The sequence below is a fragment of the Melospiza georgiana genome, chromosome 4, assembly GCF_028018845.1.
Source record: "Melospiza georgiana isolate bMelGeo1 chromosome 4, bMelGeo1.pri, whole genome shotgun sequence".
NCBI classification, from domain to species: domain Eukaryota; kingdom Metazoa; phylum Chordata; class Aves; order Passeriformes; family Passerellidae; genus Melospiza; species Melospiza georgiana.
The window spans coordinates 1,659,854-1,679,832 of NC_080433.1; the positions used below are offsets into that span (position 1 = coordinate 1,659,854).

The 19,979-nt window shown below is 49.9% G+C and overlaps 2 protein-coding genes across 2 annotated transcripts; one reads left to right on the forward strand and one right to left on the reverse strand.

The window, feature by feature from the left end:
• The first annotated feature begins 6,868 nt into the window (after positions 1-6,868).
• TUBAL3 (tubulin alpha like 3) lies at positions 6,869-11,030 on the forward strand. Its single transcript, XM_058021937.1, has 3 exons — positions 6,869-7,109; positions 8,496-8,644; positions 10,047-11,030. Exons 1-3 carry the CDS (start codon positions 6,908-6,910, stop codon positions 11,028-11,030), a joined length of 1,335 nt encoding a protein of 444 aa, XP_057877920.1. The 5' UTR covers positions 6,869-6,907.
• Positions 11,031-15,192: 4,162 nt separating this feature from the next.
• Positions 15,193-15,798, reverse strand: UCN3 (urocortin 3). Its single transcript, XM_058021938.1, has one exon. It carries the CDS (start codon positions 15,796-15,798, stop codon positions 15,340-15,342), a length of 459 nt encoding a protein of 152 aa, XP_057877921.1. The 3' UTR covers positions 15,193-15,339.
• Positions 15,799-19,979: the final 4,181 nt, after the last annotated feature.

A 19,979-nucleotide genomic window follows, 5' to 3' on the forward strand; every position in this document is an offset into this window, starting at 1 on the left:
AACATGCAAAACTTTTCCTCCCCAAAATTGCCAGATTTTGTCTAAAAATGGACAAAATTAAGAATATCATTGTCAATGCTGCGAATAATGAAATAATTGTTCCTGCTGGATAAAGTGAATTATGTGGATACACACAAAACTTTTCCTTCTTTTTTTTTTAACCAAGCCCAGGCTTAAAAATCAACTTTTATTCCTCTTCGAGTAAAACCCTTTAAAAAAAAAAAAGGGGGGGGGGAAGGGAAAAAAACAAAAAAACAAAAAAACAAAAAAAAAAAAAAAAGAAGAAAAAGAAAAAAAAGGAAAAAAGGAAAAAGGGGGAAAAAAGGAAAAAAGGAAAATAAAAAGAAAAAAAAAAGAGGAAAAATAAAAGAAAAAATAGAAAAAAAAAGAAAAAAAAAAAAGAAAAAAAAAAGAAAAAAAAAAGAAAAAAAAAAGGGAAAAAAAGGGGGAAAAAAAGGGGAAAAAAAGGGGGAAAAAAGGCAAAAATCTGCCTTTAATCACAGAAATCCTTCAGTCTAGGCAGGATTTGATCCCGAATTTTTGGGATGGGAGGAAAGGGAGCTCTGCTCCTTTAAGCTCGCAGAAACTCCTTTCAATGCAGGTGGGGTCAGGATTTCCTGGGCTATAAAGTTGCAGCAGAGGCAGCGCTGCAGCTGCTCCGCTCAGCCCTTCCCAGCCTCACCATGGTAAGAACATTCCATTTCCAATTTTTCCCATTTTTTTCCCAAAGTTCTGAGCTGAAAATTCCTTTTTTTTTTTATTTTTCCACCCGGGGGTTTTCGTTTCCAGCCGCTTTCATGGGATTGCTCGGGACCCTCTGGGTGATTGATTCGGGGTTTGCTCCTTATAAGGGAAAAATGAGGGATGTGCTTGGGGTGCTTCTGTGGCCTCTCGGTGCTTTTCCCTGCGGGGTTTGCGGCTCCTGAGCTGGGGATTTTAAAAACTTGGGAAGTTTTTAAAAAATGTAGGATTTTTTATTTTTATTTTTAATTTTTTTTTTGGTGTATGTGTGTAGAAGCAGGGAAAAAAAAAACCAAACTTATTTTTCCTCAGCTAAGTTATGAATTAAAATCAAATTTTTTCATCCTGCTGCTGCCTTTTTCCTGAAATTTTAACACTCCCAATGTGCTGCAACAAGCACAACTTTTAGGGTTTCTTTTTTCTCTTTAGGAATGAGCTGCCATGTTGCCTTTGTCTGCCCTAAACCCTTGGGATTATTTTAAATGGATAAAAATCCTCTTTTTCCATCTTGTTTTTTCATGGAATCCCTGCCCCAAAACGTTTGCAGCTGGGAAACTGGATTAAAAATTAAAGGGGATTAAAAAATAAAAATCTGGAATTCTGATTATTTCTGATTATTTCTGTCTGCTCCAGCTGAAACTTTTTGGGAATGAGGATCCCAACTTTGTTTTAGTGGATGCAAAGGAGCAACTTTGGAAAAAACCTGGTTGCAAATGGGAGAAAACTTCAAAGTGGCTCCCAGGGATTTGGCTTTGAACTTTTCCTTTAGTCTGAGCATTTCTGGTCTGGCCTGGCTGGAAAAGTGTTAAATATTTACATGGAGCTGCCAGGGGAAAATCAGCTGGACAACAATGGCCAGAGTCTGTGAAATCACTTCAGCTGGATGCAAATGTTGGGAAGATCCCAAAAAAAAAAAAAAACCAAAAAACCCTCTGGAATATTTAGGAGGAGGAGAAAACCTCCAATAAAACTCTGCACTTTTTTCCTTCAGCAGCTCCCACAGATTTCAATTTTATATTTCATTTTTGTATTTTCAATTTTATATTTTCAATTTCTATTTTCACACTTCACTTTTTTCACACTTCACTTTTTTCACACTTCACTTTTTTCACACTTCACTTTTTTCACACTTCACTTTTTTCACACTTCACTTTTTTCACACTTCACTTTTTTCACACTTCACTTTTTTCACACTTCACTTTTTTCACACTTCACTTTTTTCACACTTCACTTTTTTCACACTTCACTTTTTTCACACTTCACTTTTTTCACACTTCACTTTTTTCACACTTCACTTTTTTCACACTTCACTTTTTTCACACTTCACTTTTTTCACACTTCACTTTTTTCACACTTCACTTTTTTTCACACTTCACTTTTTTTCACACTTCACTTTTTTTCACACTTCACTTTTTTTCACACTTCACTTTTTTTCACACTTCACTTTTTTTCACACTTCACTTTTTTTCACACTTCACTTTTTTCACACTTCACTTTTTTCACATTTTCTCTCATATTTCTTTTTTATTTTTCATTTTCCTTTCCCTTTGTTCGGGTTCCCTGGCCCCGGCTGTGAATTCCCGTGCTCCCCGTGCAGCAGGTGCTGGGATGGGGTTTGGGAGGAGCAGCTGGGATGGGAACAATCCCAACCACGCTGGGCAGGGCAGGCAGCACGGCCACAGGGAGAGGGGACAGCTGGGACACGGGGACGGGATCCGGCAGGAATGGGATCGTCCCAATCCCTGATCCCGGCAGGAATGGGATCACCACGGTCCCTGATCCCGGCAGGAATGGGATCACCCCAATCCCTGATCCCAGCAGGAATGGGATCACCACGGTCCCTGATCCCGGCAGGAATGGGATCACCCCAATCCCTGATCCTGGCAGGAATGGGGTCACCCCAATCCCTGATCCCGGCAGGAATGGGATCACCCCAATCCCTGATCCCGGCAGGAATGGGGTCACCACGGTCCCTGATCTTGGCAGGAATGGGATCGTCCCAATCCCTGATCCCAGCAGGAATGGGATCATCCCAATCCCTGATCCCGGCAGGAATGGGATCAACCCTGATCCCAGCATGAAAGGGATCCCAGTAGCTCCTGATTCCAACAATCCCTGATCCCGGCAGGAATGGGATGGTCCCAGTCCCTGATCCTGGCCGGAATGGATTCACCCTGATCCCAGCAGGAATGGGATCCCAGCTCCTCCTGATCCCATCAGGAATGGGATCACCACAATCTCTGATCACAGTAGCTCCTGATCCCAGCTGGAATGGGATGGTCCCAGTCCCTGATCCTGGTAGGAATGGGATCACCCTCATCACAGCAGGAATGGGATTGCCCTGGTCCCTGATCCCATCAGGAATGGGATGATCACAATCCCTGATCCCAGCAGCTCCTGATCCCGGCAGGAATGGGATCACCCCAATCCTTGATCCCATCAGGAATGGGATCCCAGCTCCTCCTGATCCCATCAGGAATGGGATCACCACAATCCCTGATCCCAGCCCCTCCTGATCCCGGCGGGAATGGGATCATCCCAGTCCTTGATCTCAGCAGGAATGGGATCGTCCCAATCCCTGATCCCGGCAGGAATGGGATCGTCCCAGTCCTTGATCTCAGCAGTAATAGGATCATCACAATCCCTGATCCCAACATGAAAGGGATCCCAGCAATCCCTGATCCCAGCAGCTCCTGATCTCACCAATCCCCTGATCCCAACAATCCCTGATGCCAGCAGGAATGGAATTCCACCAGCTCCTTATCCCAACAATCCTCGGTCCCACCAACCCTCTGATCCCATCAGTCCTGGGTCCTGGCAGCCCCTGATCCCAACAATCTCTAATCCCAGCTGCTCCTTATCCCGACAATCCTGGATCCCGGCAGCCCCTGATCCCAGCAATCCCTGATCCCAGCAGCCCGCACACCCTGCAGACCTGGGGCTCTTGTCCCACGCTGGGATTTGGGGGTGCTGGGGCAGCTCTGGGTCGGTGTCCCCGTGTCCCAGGAGTGATCCAGCCCTGCCTTGCTCTGTCCTGGCTCCAGTGGCCTCTGGAGTTCCTTGAGGAATGGGAAAATCTTGGCACATCCACGCTTGGAGAACGGGATGGAAAAGTTCCGTTGGATATCTCCCTGCCACGAGTGGTTGGTGCCTGGGATGTCCAGCTGGAATCTTCTGGAGACTCCTGGGCGCTTTGGGTGGTTGTGCCCAGGAGATTTGGGATCTGCTCTTCCCAAAGCTGGGTTTACCTGTGGAGACCCAGTTTGGAGATTTGAGATCTGCTGTTCCCACCAGTCCCCTTAAGCCAGGCTTACCTATGGAGACCCAGCTTTGGGAGATTTGGGATCTGCTGTTCCCAGCACCCCTCTCTAAGCCAGGTTTACCTGAGGAGATCTGGGATCTGCTGTTCCCACCACCCCTCTCTAAGCCAGGCTTACCTATGGAGACCCAGCTTTGGGAGATTTGGGATCTGCTGTTCCCAGCACCCCTCTCTAAGCCAGGCTTACCTATGGAGACCCAGCTTTGGGAGATTTGGGATCTGCTGTTCCCAGCACCCCTCTCTAAGCCAGGTTGAGCCTGTGTAACTCGGGAGAAAATGTAAATTCAGCGTGAGGACATCAGTGAGACCAAGGGCATTAACAAGAGCGACCCCTTGAAGTTTCAAGGTTTGAGTTTTCCCCCATTCTCCTGTTAATGCTGTGCCAGTTTGGTGCTGCAGGAGAGAGAGAGAATCTGCATCTGTGGTAGCCCAAGCTCAGAGGTTCCACCTGCGTGTCCTTCCCAGGTGGGATCAGCTCCCTTGGGAAGCAGCCCTGCAGTAGCTGGGTTCTGGCTGGGATGTGGCCCAGGAGGCCGTGCCAGGCTTTGATCCTGGCGTGGTGGCAGCAGCAGGTGCCAATTACCCAGGGCAGTGCCCAGGGAGCCTCCAGGAGACGCCGCTGCCCGGAGTCACAGCCTGCTGGAGATGACCTGGATAAATCCAGACTGGGAGCTGCTCAGGGAGCCCTGCTCTGCCCCGGGGCAATCCCTGCTTTCTCCAGCCTCTGTGACTCCAGCTGGGCTCAGCTTTTCCAAGCTTGGCTTCTCCCTGAGCTCTTTTTTCCAAGCTGCTGCTGCTGATCCATCAGGATGGGAGGGATGGGCAGAGGCTCCCTGAGCTGGTGCTGCTCGGCTGCTTCCCGCCCCAGCATGGAGCCAGCAGCCTTTCCCCTTTTCCTTTTTCCCCTTTTCCTTTTTCCCCTTTTCCTTTTTCCCCTTTTCCTTTTTCCCCTTTTCCTTTTTCCCCTTTTCCTTTTTCCCCTTTTCCTTTTTCCCCTTTTCCTTTTTCCCCTTTTCCTTTTTCCCCTTTTCCTTTTTCCCCTTTTCCTTTTTCCCCTTTTCCTTTTTCCCCTTTTCCTTTTTCCCCTTTTCCTTTTTCCCCTTTTCCTTTTTCCCCTTTTCCTTTTTCCCCTTTTCCTTTTTCCCCTTTTCCTTTTTCCCCTTTTCCTTTTTCCCCTTTTCCTTTTTCCCCTTTTCCTTTTTCCCCTTTTCCTTTTTCCCCTTTTCCTTTTTCCCCTTTTCCTTTTTCCCCTTTTCCTTTTTCCCCTTTTCCTTTTTCCCCTTTTCCTTTTTCCCCTTTTCCTTTTTCCCCTTTTCCTTTTTCCCCTTTTCCTTTTTCCCCTTTTCCTTTTTCCCCTTTTCCTTTTTCCCCTTTTCCTTTTTCCCCTTTTCCTTTTTCCCCTTTTCCTTTTTCCCCTTTTCCTTTTTCCCCTTTTCCTTTTTCCCCTTTTCCTTTTTCCCCTTTTCCTTTTTCCCCTTTTCCTTTTTCCCCTTTTCCTTTTTCCCCTTTTCCTTTTTCCCCTTTTCCTTTTTCCCCTTTTCCTTTTTCCCCTTTTCCTTTTTCCCCTTTTCCTTTTTCCCCTTTTCCTTTTTCCCCTTTTCCTTTTTCCCCTTTTCCTTTTTCCCCTTTTCCTTTTTCCCCTTTTCCTTTTTCCCCTTTTCCTTTTTCCCCTTTTCCTTTTTCCCCTTTTCCTTTTTCCCCTTTTCCTTTTTCCCCTTTTCCTTTTTCCCCTTTTCCTTTTTCCCCTTTTCCTTTTTCCCCTTTTCCTTTTTCCCCTTTTCCTTTTTCCCCTTTTCCTTTTTCCCCTTTTCCTTTTTCCCCTTTTCCTTTTTCCCCTTTTCCTTTTTCCCCTTTTCCTTTTTCCCCTTTTCCTTTTTCCCCTTTTCCTTTTTCCCCTTTTCCTTTTTCCCCTTTTCCTTTTTCCCCTTTTCCTTTTTCCCCTTTTCCTTTTTCCCCTTTTCCTTTTTCCCCTTTTCCTTTTTCCCCTTTTCCTTTTTCCCCTTTTCCTTTTTCCCCTTTTCCTTTTTCCCCTTTTCCTTTTTCCCCTTTTCCTTTTTCCCCTTTTCCTTTTTCCTTTCCTGGGCCGGGAGGGCCTTTCCCAGGAGTGCTGTGTGCAGCAGATCCCACTTTGACTCCAGGCCCTGTGGTGGGTGGGCACTGCCTGTTTCCCTCGTCATCCCCAGCAGGGCTCCGAGGGGAGCTGTGGGGGCTGGAACTCCCAATCCCCATCCACAGGGTGTGTGAAATTCCCCCTTTTCCAGAGGGAGTGCATTTCCATCCACATCCCTGTGTGAAATTCCATTTTTCCCTTTTCCAGAGGGACACAATTCCCTGTTTTTTTCCCTTTTCCAGAGGGATACAATTCCCTGTTTTTTTCCCTTTTCCAGAGGGACACAATTCCCTGTTTTTTTCCCTTTTCCAGAGGGAGTGCATTTCCATCTACATCCCTGTGTGAAATTCCATTTTTCCCTTTTCCAGAGGGATACAATTCCACGTTGTTTCCCTTTTCCAGAGGGATATTTCCATCCCCATCCCTGTGTAAAATTCCCTTTTTCCCTTTTCCAGAGGGAGTGCATTTCCATCCCCATCCCTGTGTGACATTCCATGTTTTTCCCTTTTCCAGAGGGATACATTTCCATCCCCATCCCTGTGTGAAATTCCATGTTTCTCCCTTTTCCAGAGGGATACATTTCCCTGTTGTTTCCCTTTTCCAGAGGGATAAAATTCCACGTTGTTTCCCTTTTCCAGAGGGATACATTTCCATCCCCATCCCTGTGTGACATTCCATGTTTTTCCCTTTTCCAGAGGGAGTGCATTTCCATCCACATCGGGCAGGCCGGGGTGCAGATGGGCAATGCCTGCTGGGAGCTCTATTGCCTGGAGCATGGCATCCAGGCCGATGGGACCATCCCTGGCTCCAAGCAGGTGAAATCCATGGATCCCAACTCCGAGCAGGTGGATTCCTCCTTTGAGACCTTCTTCTGTGAGACAGCCTCTGGCAAGCACGTGCCCCGGGCCGTGTTCATTGACCTGGAGCCCACTGTCATTGGTAAAAATGGGATTTTTTTTCTCTGATCTATCTTTATCCATAATTCCCAACCCTTTTTCCATGGGATCCTGATGTTCCCGCTCCTCTGCTCTGGTTAAGTGTCCCCAGCCACTGGGAGCAGACAGAATTTACCCTTCCAAAGGGACCAGGAGGGACAAACCCGTGGTTGTCACCGAGTTGTCTTTGTTCCCTCCTTTTGGGACCTTCAGCAGGAAGGAAAATGTCCTGGATTTGCCAGCCATGGTGGTCCTGGCTGGAATTCCACCATCCCACGGCCAGATGTGGCACATCTGGTTCTGATGCCACCCGCAAAGTGGGGTGACACACGTGCCACAGGTTTGTGGGACCTGGCTGTCCTGTCTGGCCAACTTCATCTTGGAGCTCTCCTCCAACCTGATGGCTTCCCAAAAATTCCCACTTGTCCAACCTGATGGCTTCCCAAAAATTCCCACTTCTCTTTCCAGCTCCCTCAGGGATCTCCGGGTGTTTGTTTGTGTGGCACCTCAATTTGAGGCGTCTTCCTAGAGAATAATAATTATTTGTTTAGAAAATGAGTCCAAGTCCAACCACGCGCTCCTGCCTTCCAGGCTTCTCCTCCTATCTTTCCACCTGGGCTGTGACTCATTCGTCCCAATTAAAGGGTTTTGCAGGCTTTTGTTTGGGTTCTGCTTAATTTACAGACACCTCATTAAGGTATCAAGTGGAGAGCTTAATGAGTGAGCCAGGAGATTATGGAATGTGTTTTATGTTGGAATGGAGTGGATTTAAAAACCCTCTGGAGTTGGGTCAGGTGGCAATGTCAACACTGGAGGGGTTTTGTCTGTGTCCCCTCCCGCTGGAGAGCAGAGGATGGAGCTGGAGCTTCCAAATTTTTCCTCCAAGCTGCCTGTGGTAAACAATTCCACAAAAACTCCGGAGTTGTGGTGTCCTGGCTCATTAAACCAGATTAATTCAGGATTTGAGGCTGGGTGTAGGGTGGAGATGGAGTTCTGGTAGGACATTACCTGTGTGACAAGAATATCTCATTTGAGATGTTCTTGTCTCCCCCAGTCCAGAGCTGGTGGGATTTGGGGTGGATCAAAGGAAATTTGGGGAATTTTAATGGGAGATGAAGAGGTAAATAAGGGAATTAGGGGAAAAGTCATGAGAACCACCCAGGAAATCCCACGGGAATGGGGCCAAAAGTGATTCCCAGTCCTTGGCAGGAGGGAAAAATGAATCCTGAAGGAACCCTGAGGGGCTGAGCCGCCCCCTTCCATTATTCCCACAACCCTTCCCTGACCACGCCATGCCCTCCTGCTGGACATTCCACGGATTTTGCTCCACCAGCTTCTCCCAGAACCTTTCTTTGTGCCCTGCCCTGGCTGATTTCTCCCCCTGGTGCAGATGAGATCAGGACGGGGCCCTACCACGGGCTCTTCCACCCGGAGCAGCTCATCAGCGGCAAGGAGGACGCTGCCAACAACTACGCCCGCGGGCACTACACCATCGGCAAGGAGATCATCGACACCGTGCTCAGCCGCATCCGCAAAATGGTGAGGAGAACACCGAGTTCTGGGTGAAAATAGTGCCCTTCTGGGTTAAAATAGTGCCCTTCTGGGTAAAAATAACATAACACCCTTCTGGACAACACCGTGGAGTTTGGGGTAGGAGTCTTGAAATGAAAAACTCTTAATTAAAAAAATAGCTTGAGGTGAGGTCCAAGCGTTGTTGTGGCTGTTGGGATTTGGTTTGGGGCTTGGGAAGGCCACCTGGATTTGTGTGTTTGTCCTAAAAGTAGAGGATTGTTGTGGTAAAACTGGGCTTAAGATGGTCAGTGAGTGCTCTGAGCAGAATTTTGTGCGGTATTACTTGGGATAGTTGTCCCAGTCCTTAACTGGATAAATATCCATTTTGGGGGGATAGGTATCCCAGTCCTTAAATGGATAAATATCCATTTTTTGGGATAGTTATCCCAGTTCTTAAATGGATAAATATCTGTTTTGTTGGGATAGTTATCCTAGTCCTTAAATAGATAAATATCCAGTATTCTTGGGATAGTTATCCCAGTTCTTAAAGAAATAAATATCCATTATTGGGATAGTTATCTCAGTCCTTAAATGGATAAATATCCATTTTTTTTTGGGATAGCTTTCTAATCCTTGGGATAAATGTCCAGTATTCCTGGGATAGTTACTCCAGTCCTTAAAGGGATAAATATCGATTTTCTTGGGATAATTATCCCAGTCCTTGCAGGGAAAAAGATCCAATATTCTTGGGATAATTATTCTGGTCCTTACAGGGAAAAATACCCGTTTTCTTGGGATAATTATCCCAGTATTCTTGGGATAGTTATCCCAGTTCTTAAAGAAATAAATCTCCACTTTTGGGATAGTTATCCCAGTCCTTAAATGGATAAATATCCATTTTTTTGGGGGGATAGTTATTCCAGTCCTTACAGGCATAAATATAGAATATTCTTGGGATAGTTTTCTAGTCCTTGGGATAAATCTCCAGTATTCTTGGGATAATTATCCTGGTCCTTAGAGGGAATAATATCTGTTTTCTCGGGATAGTTATCCCAGTCCTTAAATGGTTAAATATCCTTTTTTTTGGGATAGTTATCTCAGTCCTTAAATGGATAAATATCCATTTTCTTGGGATAATTATCCCAGTCCTTACAGGGAAAAAGATCCAATATTCTTGGGATAATTATCCTGATCCTTACAGAGATAATTTTATGTATTCTTGGGATAGTTATTGCAGTCCTGAAAGGGATAAATGTCCAATATTCTTGGGGTTGTTACTCCAGTCTTTACGGGGATAAATATCCAATATTGTTGGAATAGTTATCCCTGTATTCTTGGGATAGCTACCCCAGCCCTGAAAGGGTTAAATATCCAGTGTTTTCAGGATATGTTTTGGGTCCTTGGGTAAATATCCAACGTTCTGCTGCAGGCTGACCAGTGCAGTGGACTCCAAGGCTTCCTGGTCTTCCACAGCTTCGGAGGAGGCACCGGCTCCGGCTTCACCTCGCTCCTAATGGAGCGGCTCTCCGTGGAGTACAGCAAGAAATCCAAGCTGGAGTTCTCGGTGTACCCGGCCCCGCAGGTGTCCACGGCCGTGGTGGAGCCCTACAACTCCATCCTGACCACGCACACCACGCTGGAGCACTCGGACTGCTCCTTCATGGTGGACAACGAGGCCATCTACGACATCTGCCACCGCAACCTGGACATCGAGCGCCCCACCTACACCAACCTCAACCGCCTGATCGGCCAGATCGTCTCCTCGGTCACGGCCTCGCTGCGCTTCAATGGCGCCCTCAACGTGGACCTCATCGAGTTCCAGACCAACCTGGTGCCCTACCCGCGCATCCACTTCCCGCTCACCACCTACGCGCCCATCGTCTCGGCGGAGAAGGCCTACCACGAGCAGCTCTCCGTGCCCGAGATCACCAACGCCTGCTTCGAGTTCTCCAACCAGATGGTCAAGTGCGACCCTCGCCGCGGCAAGTACATGGCGTGCTGCCTGCTCTACCGCGGGGACGTTGTCCCCAAGGATGTCAACGCCGCCATCGCCGCCATCAAGACGCGCCGCTCCATCCAGTTCGTGGACTGGTGCCCCACCGGTTTCAAGGTGGGCATCAACTACCAGCCGCCCACGGTGGTGCCCGGGGGGGACCTGGCCAAGGTGCAGAGGGCTGTGTGCATGCTGAGCAACACCACGGCCATCGCCGAGGCCTGGGCCCGCCTGGACCACAAGTTTGACCTGATGTACGCCAAGCGCGCCTTCGTGCACTGGTACGTGGGGGAGGGCATGGAGGAGGGCGAGTTCTCCGAGGCCAGGGAGGACCTGGCAGCCCTGGAGAAGGATTATGAGGAGGTTGGAAGGGACTCGGCGGACGGGGAGGAGGATGAGGGTGAGGAGGATGAGTACTGACAGACTGCGGCCTGGTCTTGAGCTCGGCTGGAATCCAGACTTGTGTCCCGAGTTCCTGAGGGCCCGGGGGTGCCCGAGGACTGGCCACGTTTGATTTATTGAACCTCCCCTGCTTGCATAGAGCTCCTCTCTAGCCTGGGTGTCTTGAGCTTTATCCCACTGCTGTTTATTGGTGAGTGACGCTGAGCCGCGCCTAACTCAGGCCTGACATCCGGCCTAGCCAGGAGATCCCGGTTCCTAACCCGGGAATGTCTCAGCTGCCTGCTTTGGCTGGAATGGCAAACTCTTGCTCTGGCTTTTTCTTGTAAAAGCACTTTGGAATTAGAAATGCACCTGTAAACTTCTATGCAAATGGCTTTTTGTATATTAATAAAGAGGGGTTTTTTTGGCTCAGAATTCCTTGGATTTCCCCCCCAGGGGGTTTTGTGGGGAGGCTCCTGCTCACTGGTGGCCTGAGGAGAAGAGCAGATGCTGATCAGGGTGTGCTGTGAGAGTCATCATTCCTAATTAGTGTTGTGGGGGAAGTGTCCTATATCCTGTGGGAATTTCTGTCTGGGGCTGGCTGCTGCTCAGGGAACTCCACGTCTGGGATCAGGGAATCACTTCTGGGTTGTGGGGAGCAATTTTCATCCTCCTCCCCACCTTTGGTGAAGCTCAAGTGTTGCCTGAGCAAATCCTGGTGGTTTGGGGGAGTGCTGAGGATTTGGGAAATATTCCCAGAGCAGGGAAATCCAGCCAGGAATGGGAAGAGGAGAGGGGGGAGCTGTGTCTGATATTTGGGACAGGAGGTGGAAGGATCCCAAAACTCTTTGGTGGCCCTAAAAGGACCAGGTTGGCCCCTGGGAAGGCCCAGGTCCCTTGAGCCACCCCAGAGGTTGTCACCCCAAAGTCCCCATCCCTGATTGTCCCCAAGAAGATTCCAGGTCCACAGAGGGAAAGGCAGGGGAGCTGTGTGGGTGGAATCACCCTGGAAAGGAAAGGAAGGGGATTTTGGGGAAAATCCCACAGTTTTTGGGTAGCTGGAACCTCCAGTTCTCTCCTTGTAGAATGACTTCAGCTTTATTTTCCCTCCCTGGGAATAGCAAAGCTGCTCCTACAGAATTCCAGCCTGCGGGAATGTTCCCATCCCTCTTCCAGCCCATCCACTCTTCTTAATTCTGTTTAATTCATAATTAATCCATTGAGTGAATTACTTTGTGCTGATGGTAAATTCTACAGAACCTTTTGTTAAATTGTTTTAGTTAGGCCATTAATTAAGTGCTTTAATTTGAATTTCATTTTTTAATTTAAAAGTCAAAACCTTTAAACTGTTGATGAAGGGGCTCAGTTTGATTAAGGGACTTCAAGATTCCATGGGAAGATCTCCCTTATTCCTTTTATCCTTTCCCATTTCCAACCTCCACACAACTCATTTTTGATTATTTTTGCCTTCAGATTGCTCAAAATTAGGTTTTATTTTGCTTTTTCCTGAGCTTTGCCCATCCAGTAAAAGCTGCAGGCTGAGCTTTGCCAAGGAGCTTTGTCACGCTCTCTCTTTCAGATGAAATCCACTTTTTTCCATAAGGAATCCTTAAACCTCTCATTCCTGCTAAAGCAATCCCTGTCCTGCTGCCAGGGCTGGAAATTTAATTGGGATTGAGATGGGAATTCCAGCACTTTGGAATGGGAAATCCTTTCCCATTCCCAACCTCCACGCAGCTCATTTTTGTAGATTTTTTTACTCTCAGATTGCTCAAATTTAGGTTTTATTTTGCTTTTTTCCCTGAGCTTTGCCAAGGAGCTTTGTCAGGCTTTCGCTTTCAGATGAAATCCACTTTTTTCCACATTTCTGCCATTGATTCCCTAAGGAATCCTTAAACCTCTCATCCCTGCTAAAGCAATCCCTGTCCTGCTGCCAGGGCTGGAAATTTAATTGGGGTTGAGATGGGAATTCCAGCGCTTTGGCTCTGTCAGCCTCCTATAAAACCGTGTCCAAGCTGCCTGAAAAAATTCCTTCCCTCTCCTGGCTGCTCCCAGACGTGATGTGAGAATCCCTGGAAGCTGCAAAGGAGCTGGAAAAGGGGATTGAGCCCGACCTCTGCCTGTCCCTGAATTGCAGCTGGGTCATTCCTCCTCCTCTGGGCACTCCCCATGCTGTGAGGGATCCAAGAAAAGCAGCTGGGGCAGGAAAAAAAAAGGGAAGGAAAGAAAGGAATCCAAGGAAAAAAAGAAAAAGGGGAAAAAAAAAAGGAAAAGCCCAAGGGGGTTAAAAAAAGAAAAATCCCTGCTCTGGATTTTCCATCTCCTGTCCTTTTCCATCTCCTGTCCATGTCCTGGGGAGATCCATGAGGAGCTCCTGGCTGGTGGGAATGCCCCAAATCCTGGGATAAGGGGTCCCAGCCCCAGCTGGGCCAGGCAGGAATCCCAGGAACGTCCCAGCTGTGGGACAGGACATTCCAGGAGCAGGGCAGGCGTCCTGGGAAGGGGATTCATCCCACCAGGGATGGCTCCTGGTAGAATTCCCTACAAATCCCTCCCAATCCTTGTCCCATTCCTGCTGGGAATGGCCTTGGTTTTCCCATCCAAACCCCATGGATGTGCACGTGGGTGTGTTCCCCAAATACTGGGAATGTAATTTTGGAATGTGTCCCTCAGCAGGTGGGGCTGGATCCTCCTTGGTGCCAGGATGGAATTGAGGATCCTGCTCCCCTCGGGAATGTGGGAGCTCTTGCAGCACCTCTGGTTTGCTCATCCATTTGGGACAGATCCAGTTGGGAGGGGTTCATTTGGGAAGGGTCTATTTGGGAAAGAGTCCATTTGGGAATGTCCCCGTGGGGATCTCATTTCCTCCTCTTGGTGAGCACCCCCCTGGGGAAGAAGGGCCAAATTTCTGTCCCAAATTTCTGTCCCCAGATTTCTCTCCACCTCCCAAAGCTGCTGCGTGCGGGGAGGAGGGAAGAGGTGGAATTTCAGCGGGGCTGGGAGGTGCAGAGAGAGGTTCAGAGGAAGGGATGAATATTCCAAGGTGGAGGGTGGGAGCAGGGAAGGAGCGGGGCGGGCACGGATGGTTGGTGGAGGAAGAGCTGAGCCTGGACCAGCTGGAAAACAACAGTGGCAAGGTGGGAAGGGACAGGGGGGATTTGTGGTGGGACCCCGGGTGAGCCACCTGCAGCTCCTGGGATCCAAACCCACCCGAGGCTGTGTGGGTGACAATGGCCAGACCCATCTGGGGACACCAGGGCCCTGTGGGTGACAATGGCTGGGCCTATATTGGGACACTGGGGCTGTGTGGGTGACAATGGGCAGACCCATCAGGGGACACTGGGGCTGTGTGGGTGACAATGGCCAGAACCCACTGGGGACACTGATGCTGTGTGGGTGACAATGGCCACACTCATCAGGGGACACCCGGGCCCTGTGGGTGACAATGGCTGGGCCTATATTGGGACACTGGGGCTGTGTGGGTGACAATGGGCAGGGACCATCAGGGGACCCTGGGGCTGTGTGGGTGACAATGGCTCCATCAGGGAACACCAGGGCCATTTTGGTGACAATGGCCATCAGGGAACACCAAGGCTGTGTGGGGTGACAATGGCTGGGACCCATGTGGGGACACTAGGGCCCTGTGGGTGACAATGGCCAGGGCGTATTTGGGGACACTGGGGCTATGTGGTGACAATGGCTCCATCAGGAGACACCAGGGCTGTGTGGGTGACAATGGCTGGGACTCATCTGGGGACATCCGGGCCATATTGGTGGCTCTGGTCCTCTGGGGACACTGGGGCCATGTGGGTGATAATGGCCGAGACCCATCTGGGGACACCAGGGCCATATTGGTGGCTTTGGCCATCAGGGGTGGGGGGAGGTTGGTGCTGAAGGTGCTGGTGACAAAGCCAGGGATGACCCAGCAGGAGGAACTGGGAGATCCCTCCTGGGGTTGTCCCTTCCCGGTGGGTTGGTGGCCATGGCAGGAACAGCTCGCGGTGGGATTTGGGATGGCCATGGTGAGGACAGGGACACCAAACTGGGGGAGGTTCTGGAATCCCTACGGACCCAACGGAGCAGCAGGGGCAGGAGATGGGACAACAACAAAGCCTTGGAAACTCCAGAGATGGCAGCTTTAATCAGGAACCTTCCCGGTGACGCGTCCCCTGCTCCCTGCTGGGGACAGGAACCTCTTCCCTGCGCGTGGAAACCTCCGGAAGGAACGGCGGGGGAGAGCAGGGAGGAGGAGGAGGAGGAGGAACACGGATGAGGGGTCGCTCGATGGGTCACAACCGGCCCAGGCCGATGTCACAGCCGGCCATCTGTCCCCTCGGGTGGCCCCCAGTCACTTCCTGCGGCCGATCTGCGCCATCAGGTGCGCGTTGGCCGCCGCCTTGGCCCGCAAGTTCTTGGCCTTGGCGATGTTGAAGAGGATGTTCATGATGTTGGTGGGGACGTCGAGGGACAGCGTCACCTTGGTGCGCCGGTCGCTCTTGGCCCGGTTCTGCTGGCCCTTGCCCTTGCCCTGCGCCTGGGACGTGTATTTGTGGTGGCCGTCCCCTGGGAATGTCCTTTTCCCCAGCTCCTCCTCCTCCTCCTCCGTGTCCTCCTCGGGCGCCTCCTCCAGGGACGTGGATCCGCGCTTGTCCAGGACGGTGTTGTCCTCGGGAAGGATCCGCCGCGGCTCCGAGAGGGCGGCCTGCAGGCAGCTGAGGATGGAGGCGGCGCTGGACAGGCTGAGGGCGCGGCCGGCGCCGGCGGCTGCCAGCAGGACGAGGAGCAGCAGCAGCCTGGGGTGGGACATGGCGCTGGCCTGGCCCGGGGACACCCGGGAGGGCAGAGAGCGAGGTGAGCTTCCCGTGGAAAGAGAGATCTTCATCTCCTCATCTCCTCATCCCTTCCCCATCCCTGAACTCCCCTTCCTGCGCTCTTGGAGTCACCTCCCAGGTCCCATCCAAAGGTTAGAGCAGGTGGGAAAGAGATTCCTTGGGATGCAAGCTCCAGGCCTTAGTTTTGGGGTGCTGGTGGGAGGTTTGCTTCCTCAGAGCTTCCATGGAATTTCCATGGAGGTGAGGGTTTGGTCTTTGCTTCCATGGAGCTTCCATGGAGAGCAGGACTTGGCCATTCCTTCATGGAGCTTCCATAGAGAGGAGGACTTGGCCTGAGCTTCCACAGAGCTTCCATGGAGCTTCCAAGGAGGGGAGGATTTGACCTTTCTTCCATGGAACTTCCACTGAGAGGAGGACTTGGCCTTTCCTTTCTGGAATTTCCATGGAGAGGAGGATTTGGTCTTTCCTTCATGGAACTTCTATGGAGGTTCCATGGAGAAGAGGATTTGGCCTGAACTTCCATGGAGCTTCCTTGGAGGGGAGAATTTGACATTTTTTTCACGGAATTTCCATGGAGAGGAGGACTGAACCTTTCCTTCGTGGAGTTTCCACAGATGTTCCACAGAGCTTCCATGGGGGTGAGGGTTTGGCCATTCCTTCATGGAGCTTCCATGGTTTAGAGGATTTTGCCTTCTCTTCATGGAACTTCCATGGACAAGAAGCATTTGACCCTTCCTTCATGGAGCTTCCATGGATGAGAGGATTTGGCCTTTCCTTCATGGAGCTTCCATTGAACTTCCATGGAGGTGAGGGTTTGGCCTTTGCTTCCATTGAACTTCCATGGAGCTTCCATGGAGAGGAGAACTTGGCCTTTCCTTCATGGAACTTCCATGGAGCTTCCATGGATCAGAGGATCAGACCTTTCCTTCATGGAACTTCCATGGAGAGGAGGAATACTTAGCCTTTCTTTCATGGAGTTTCCATGGAGTTTCCGCAGAGCTTCCATGGAGGTGAAGGTTTGGCCTTTCCTTCGTGGAACTTCCATGGAGCATCCATGGATGAGAGGATTTGACGTTTCCTTCATGGAATTTCCATGGAACTTCCACGGAGAGGAGGATTTGGCCTTTTCATGGTGGATTTTCCATGGAGCTTCCACAGAACTTCCATGGAGGTGAGGGTTTGGCCTTTCCTTCATGGAGCTTCCATGGACCTTCCATGGAGCTTCCTTGGAGAGGAGTATTTGGCCTTTCCTTCATGGAATTTCCATGGAGGTGAGGATTTGGCCATTCCTCCATGGATCTTTCATGGATTTTTCATGGATTTTTCATGGATTTTTCATGGATTTTTCATGGATTTTTCATGGATTTTTCATGGATTTTTCATGGATTTTTCATGGATCTTTCATGGATCTTTCATGGATCTTTCATGGATCTTTCATGGATCCTCCATAGCACCCTCGTGGCTGCTGCAGGCCCCGTTTGGAACCCCATGGATCCCTCTCCAGCTCCTGGAGTGCCCCTGGGTGCCACCAGCTGCCACAAAGGTGACGTTCCCTGTCCCCTGCTCACCCCGGAGCCGCCAGAGATGTTCCTCAAGCCCACCCCGCCTCCTCAGCCCCAAAGGGATCTAGGAATGCTGATCCCATGGGATGGCCCTGTGTGCTCCGGGCTTACTCCATCTCCAGGAGACTCATACTTGAAATATGGCCATTTTGGCGTCTTTTTGGGTCTTTTTGGCCTGTTTTGGGGGGCTGTAAATCCCTGGATAGCTCTCCTGATCCACAAATCCTCCCCATCTCCCTTTATCCCCACCTGACCTCTCCCAGAAATCCACCAAGGATCTCTCGTGGGGCTTTTTGTCCATTCCAGGATGGAAAAATGTCCCCAGCCAGCCCCGAGGCCATGCGGGCTCTCCAAGCGCCTGGAATCCTGCTGGAATTTCCAAACCCCTGGAATCCTGATGGAATTCCCAAAAACCCTGGAGTCCTTCTGGCATTCCCAAAAACCCTGGAATCCTGATGGAATTCCCAAAACCCTGGAATCCTGATGGAATTCCCAAAAACCCTGGAATCCTGCTAGCGTCCCCCAAACCCCTGGACTACTCCCAGAATTCCCAAACCCATGGAATCCTGCTGGCATTCCAAAACTCTGGAATCCTGCTGGCATCCCACAAACCCCTGGAATCCTTCTGGCGTTCCCAAAACCCCTGGAATCCTGCTGGAACTCCCCAAAATCTGGACTCCTGCTGGCACTCCAAAAAACCAGGAATGCTGCTGTCATTCCCAATCTTCTGGCCCCATCTTGTGGCCAGCGGCTCGCACGGCGATTCCTGGCCGGAATTCCATCCTGGGGCTGGCCGGGACCTCAGCTGGGGCTGGAATTCCATCCCCGATTTTGGGGTTGGGAGCAGCGGATTCCATCCCGTGGAGCAGCAGGAGGGGTTGGGAATGCCCCTGGGAATGGGGGATCCATCCAAACTCCATCCACGGTCTGGGATCTGTCACCTGCTCAGCCGCGGTCCCCGAAATCGCCCATCCCCATCCATGGAGGGAGAATTTTGGGAAGTTTTATCCCCTAAATTCTGCCCCTTGCCATGCCCTGAAGTGGAAATTTTGGGAAGGTAATTTCTCCTTAAATTTGCCCTTTGCTGTTTCTCAGAGTGGGAATTTTGGGCTGATTGATTCCCTTAAATTCTGCCATTTAGTGTCTCCTGGAAGCAGAATTTTGGGCAGGTTTGTTCCCTTTAACTCTGCTCTTTATTGTCCAGGGAGGGGGAGATTTGGGAAGTTTCATCCTCTAAATTCTGCCCTTTTTGCTGTTCATTAGAGAGGGAATTTTGGGTGGGTTTATTCCCTTTTGGTCTGCCCTTAGGTCTGTCCACAGAGGGGGAATTTTGGGAAGTTTCATCCTCTAAATTCTGCCCTTTGCTCCCTTGGAGTGGAAATTTTGGGAAGGTAATTTCTCCTTAAATTTACTCTTTGCTGTTCCTCAGAGTGGGAATTCTGGGCAGGCTTATTCTGTTTAGGTCTGCCCGTGGCTGTTTCTTGGAGGGAGAATTTTGGGAAGTTTCACCCTCTCAATTTTGCCTTTTGCCATTCCTTGGAGTGGGAATTTTGGGCAGGTTTACTGCCTTTAGGTCTGCCCTTTATTGTCCATGGAGGGAGAGATTTGGGAAGTTTCATCCCCTAAATTCTGCCCTTTGCCATGCCCTCAAGTGGAAATTTCGGGAAGGTAATTTCTCCTTAAATTTGCTGTTTCTCAGAGTCGGAATTTTGGGCAGGTTTATTCCTTTTACAATTCTGCCCTTTATTGTCCAGGGAGGAGGAAATATGGGAAGTTTCATCCTCTTAATTCTGCCTTTTGCCATTCCTTGGAGTGGGGATTTTGGGCAGGTTTATTCCCTTAATTCTGCCCTTTATTGCCTATGGAAGGAGAGATTTGGGAAGTTTCATCCTCTAAATTCTGCCTGTTGCCATTCCTCGGGGGGAGAATTTTGGGAAGTTTATTCCTTTCACTCTTCCCCTTGCCATCCCTTGTGGGGAGAATTTTGGGAAGGTCTTTCCCCTTAAATTTGCTTTTTGCAGTTGCTCAGAGTGGGAACTTTGGACAGGTTTATTCCCTTTAATTCTACCCTTTGCCATCCCTTGGAAAGGGAATTTTGGGAAGTTCTTTCCCCTTAAATTTGCCCTTTGCTGTTCCTCAGAGTGGAAATTTTGGGCGGGTTCATCCCTTTAACCCTGCTCTTTGCTCTCCATGGAAAAAGGGAGAGATTTGGGTATTTCATTCCCTGAACTCTCCCCTTTTCCTCCTTCCCAAGGGGAGATTTGGCTGTGCCAATCCTCCCTCAGGATTTCAGTGATTTCTGCCCCATTTCCACTCCTTTGCCTCCCATTTCACCCCTTCCCTAAACCCCAAAACCCCCAAATCCAAAACCCCCAAATCCAAAATTCCCAGATCCTCCATAATCCCCTCCACCTTTCCCTGGATCCGGATGGGAGAGGAAGAGGAGCAGCCATGGAATGATCCAGGGAAAGCTTTTCCTGCAGGATGGAGGGAGGAAAACCCTTTCCAGGCTCTCACAACCCACATGGGATCATTGAGAACCCCAAACTCTCCTTTCCTCCAGCCCCAAATCCCACATTTGGCCATTTAAACAC

Coding starts and splice junctions, on each gene's coding strand:
- UCN3 (XM_058021938.1), bottom strand. CDS start 15,798: ATGTCCCACCCCAGGCTGCTGCTGCTCCTCGTCCTGCTGGCAGCCGCC.
- TUBAL3 (XM_058021937.1), top strand. CDS start 6,908: ATGGGCAATGCCTGCTGGGAGCTCTATTGCCTGGAGCATGGCATCCAG. Junction 7,110..8,495: donor CCTGGAGCCCACTGTCATTG/GTAAAAATGGGA, acceptor CCCCTGGTGCAG/ATGAGATCAGGACGGGGCCC. Junction 8,645..10,046: donor TCAGCCGCATCCGCAAAATG/GTGAGGAGAACA, acceptor GTTCTGCTGCAG/GCTGACCAGTGCAGTGGACT.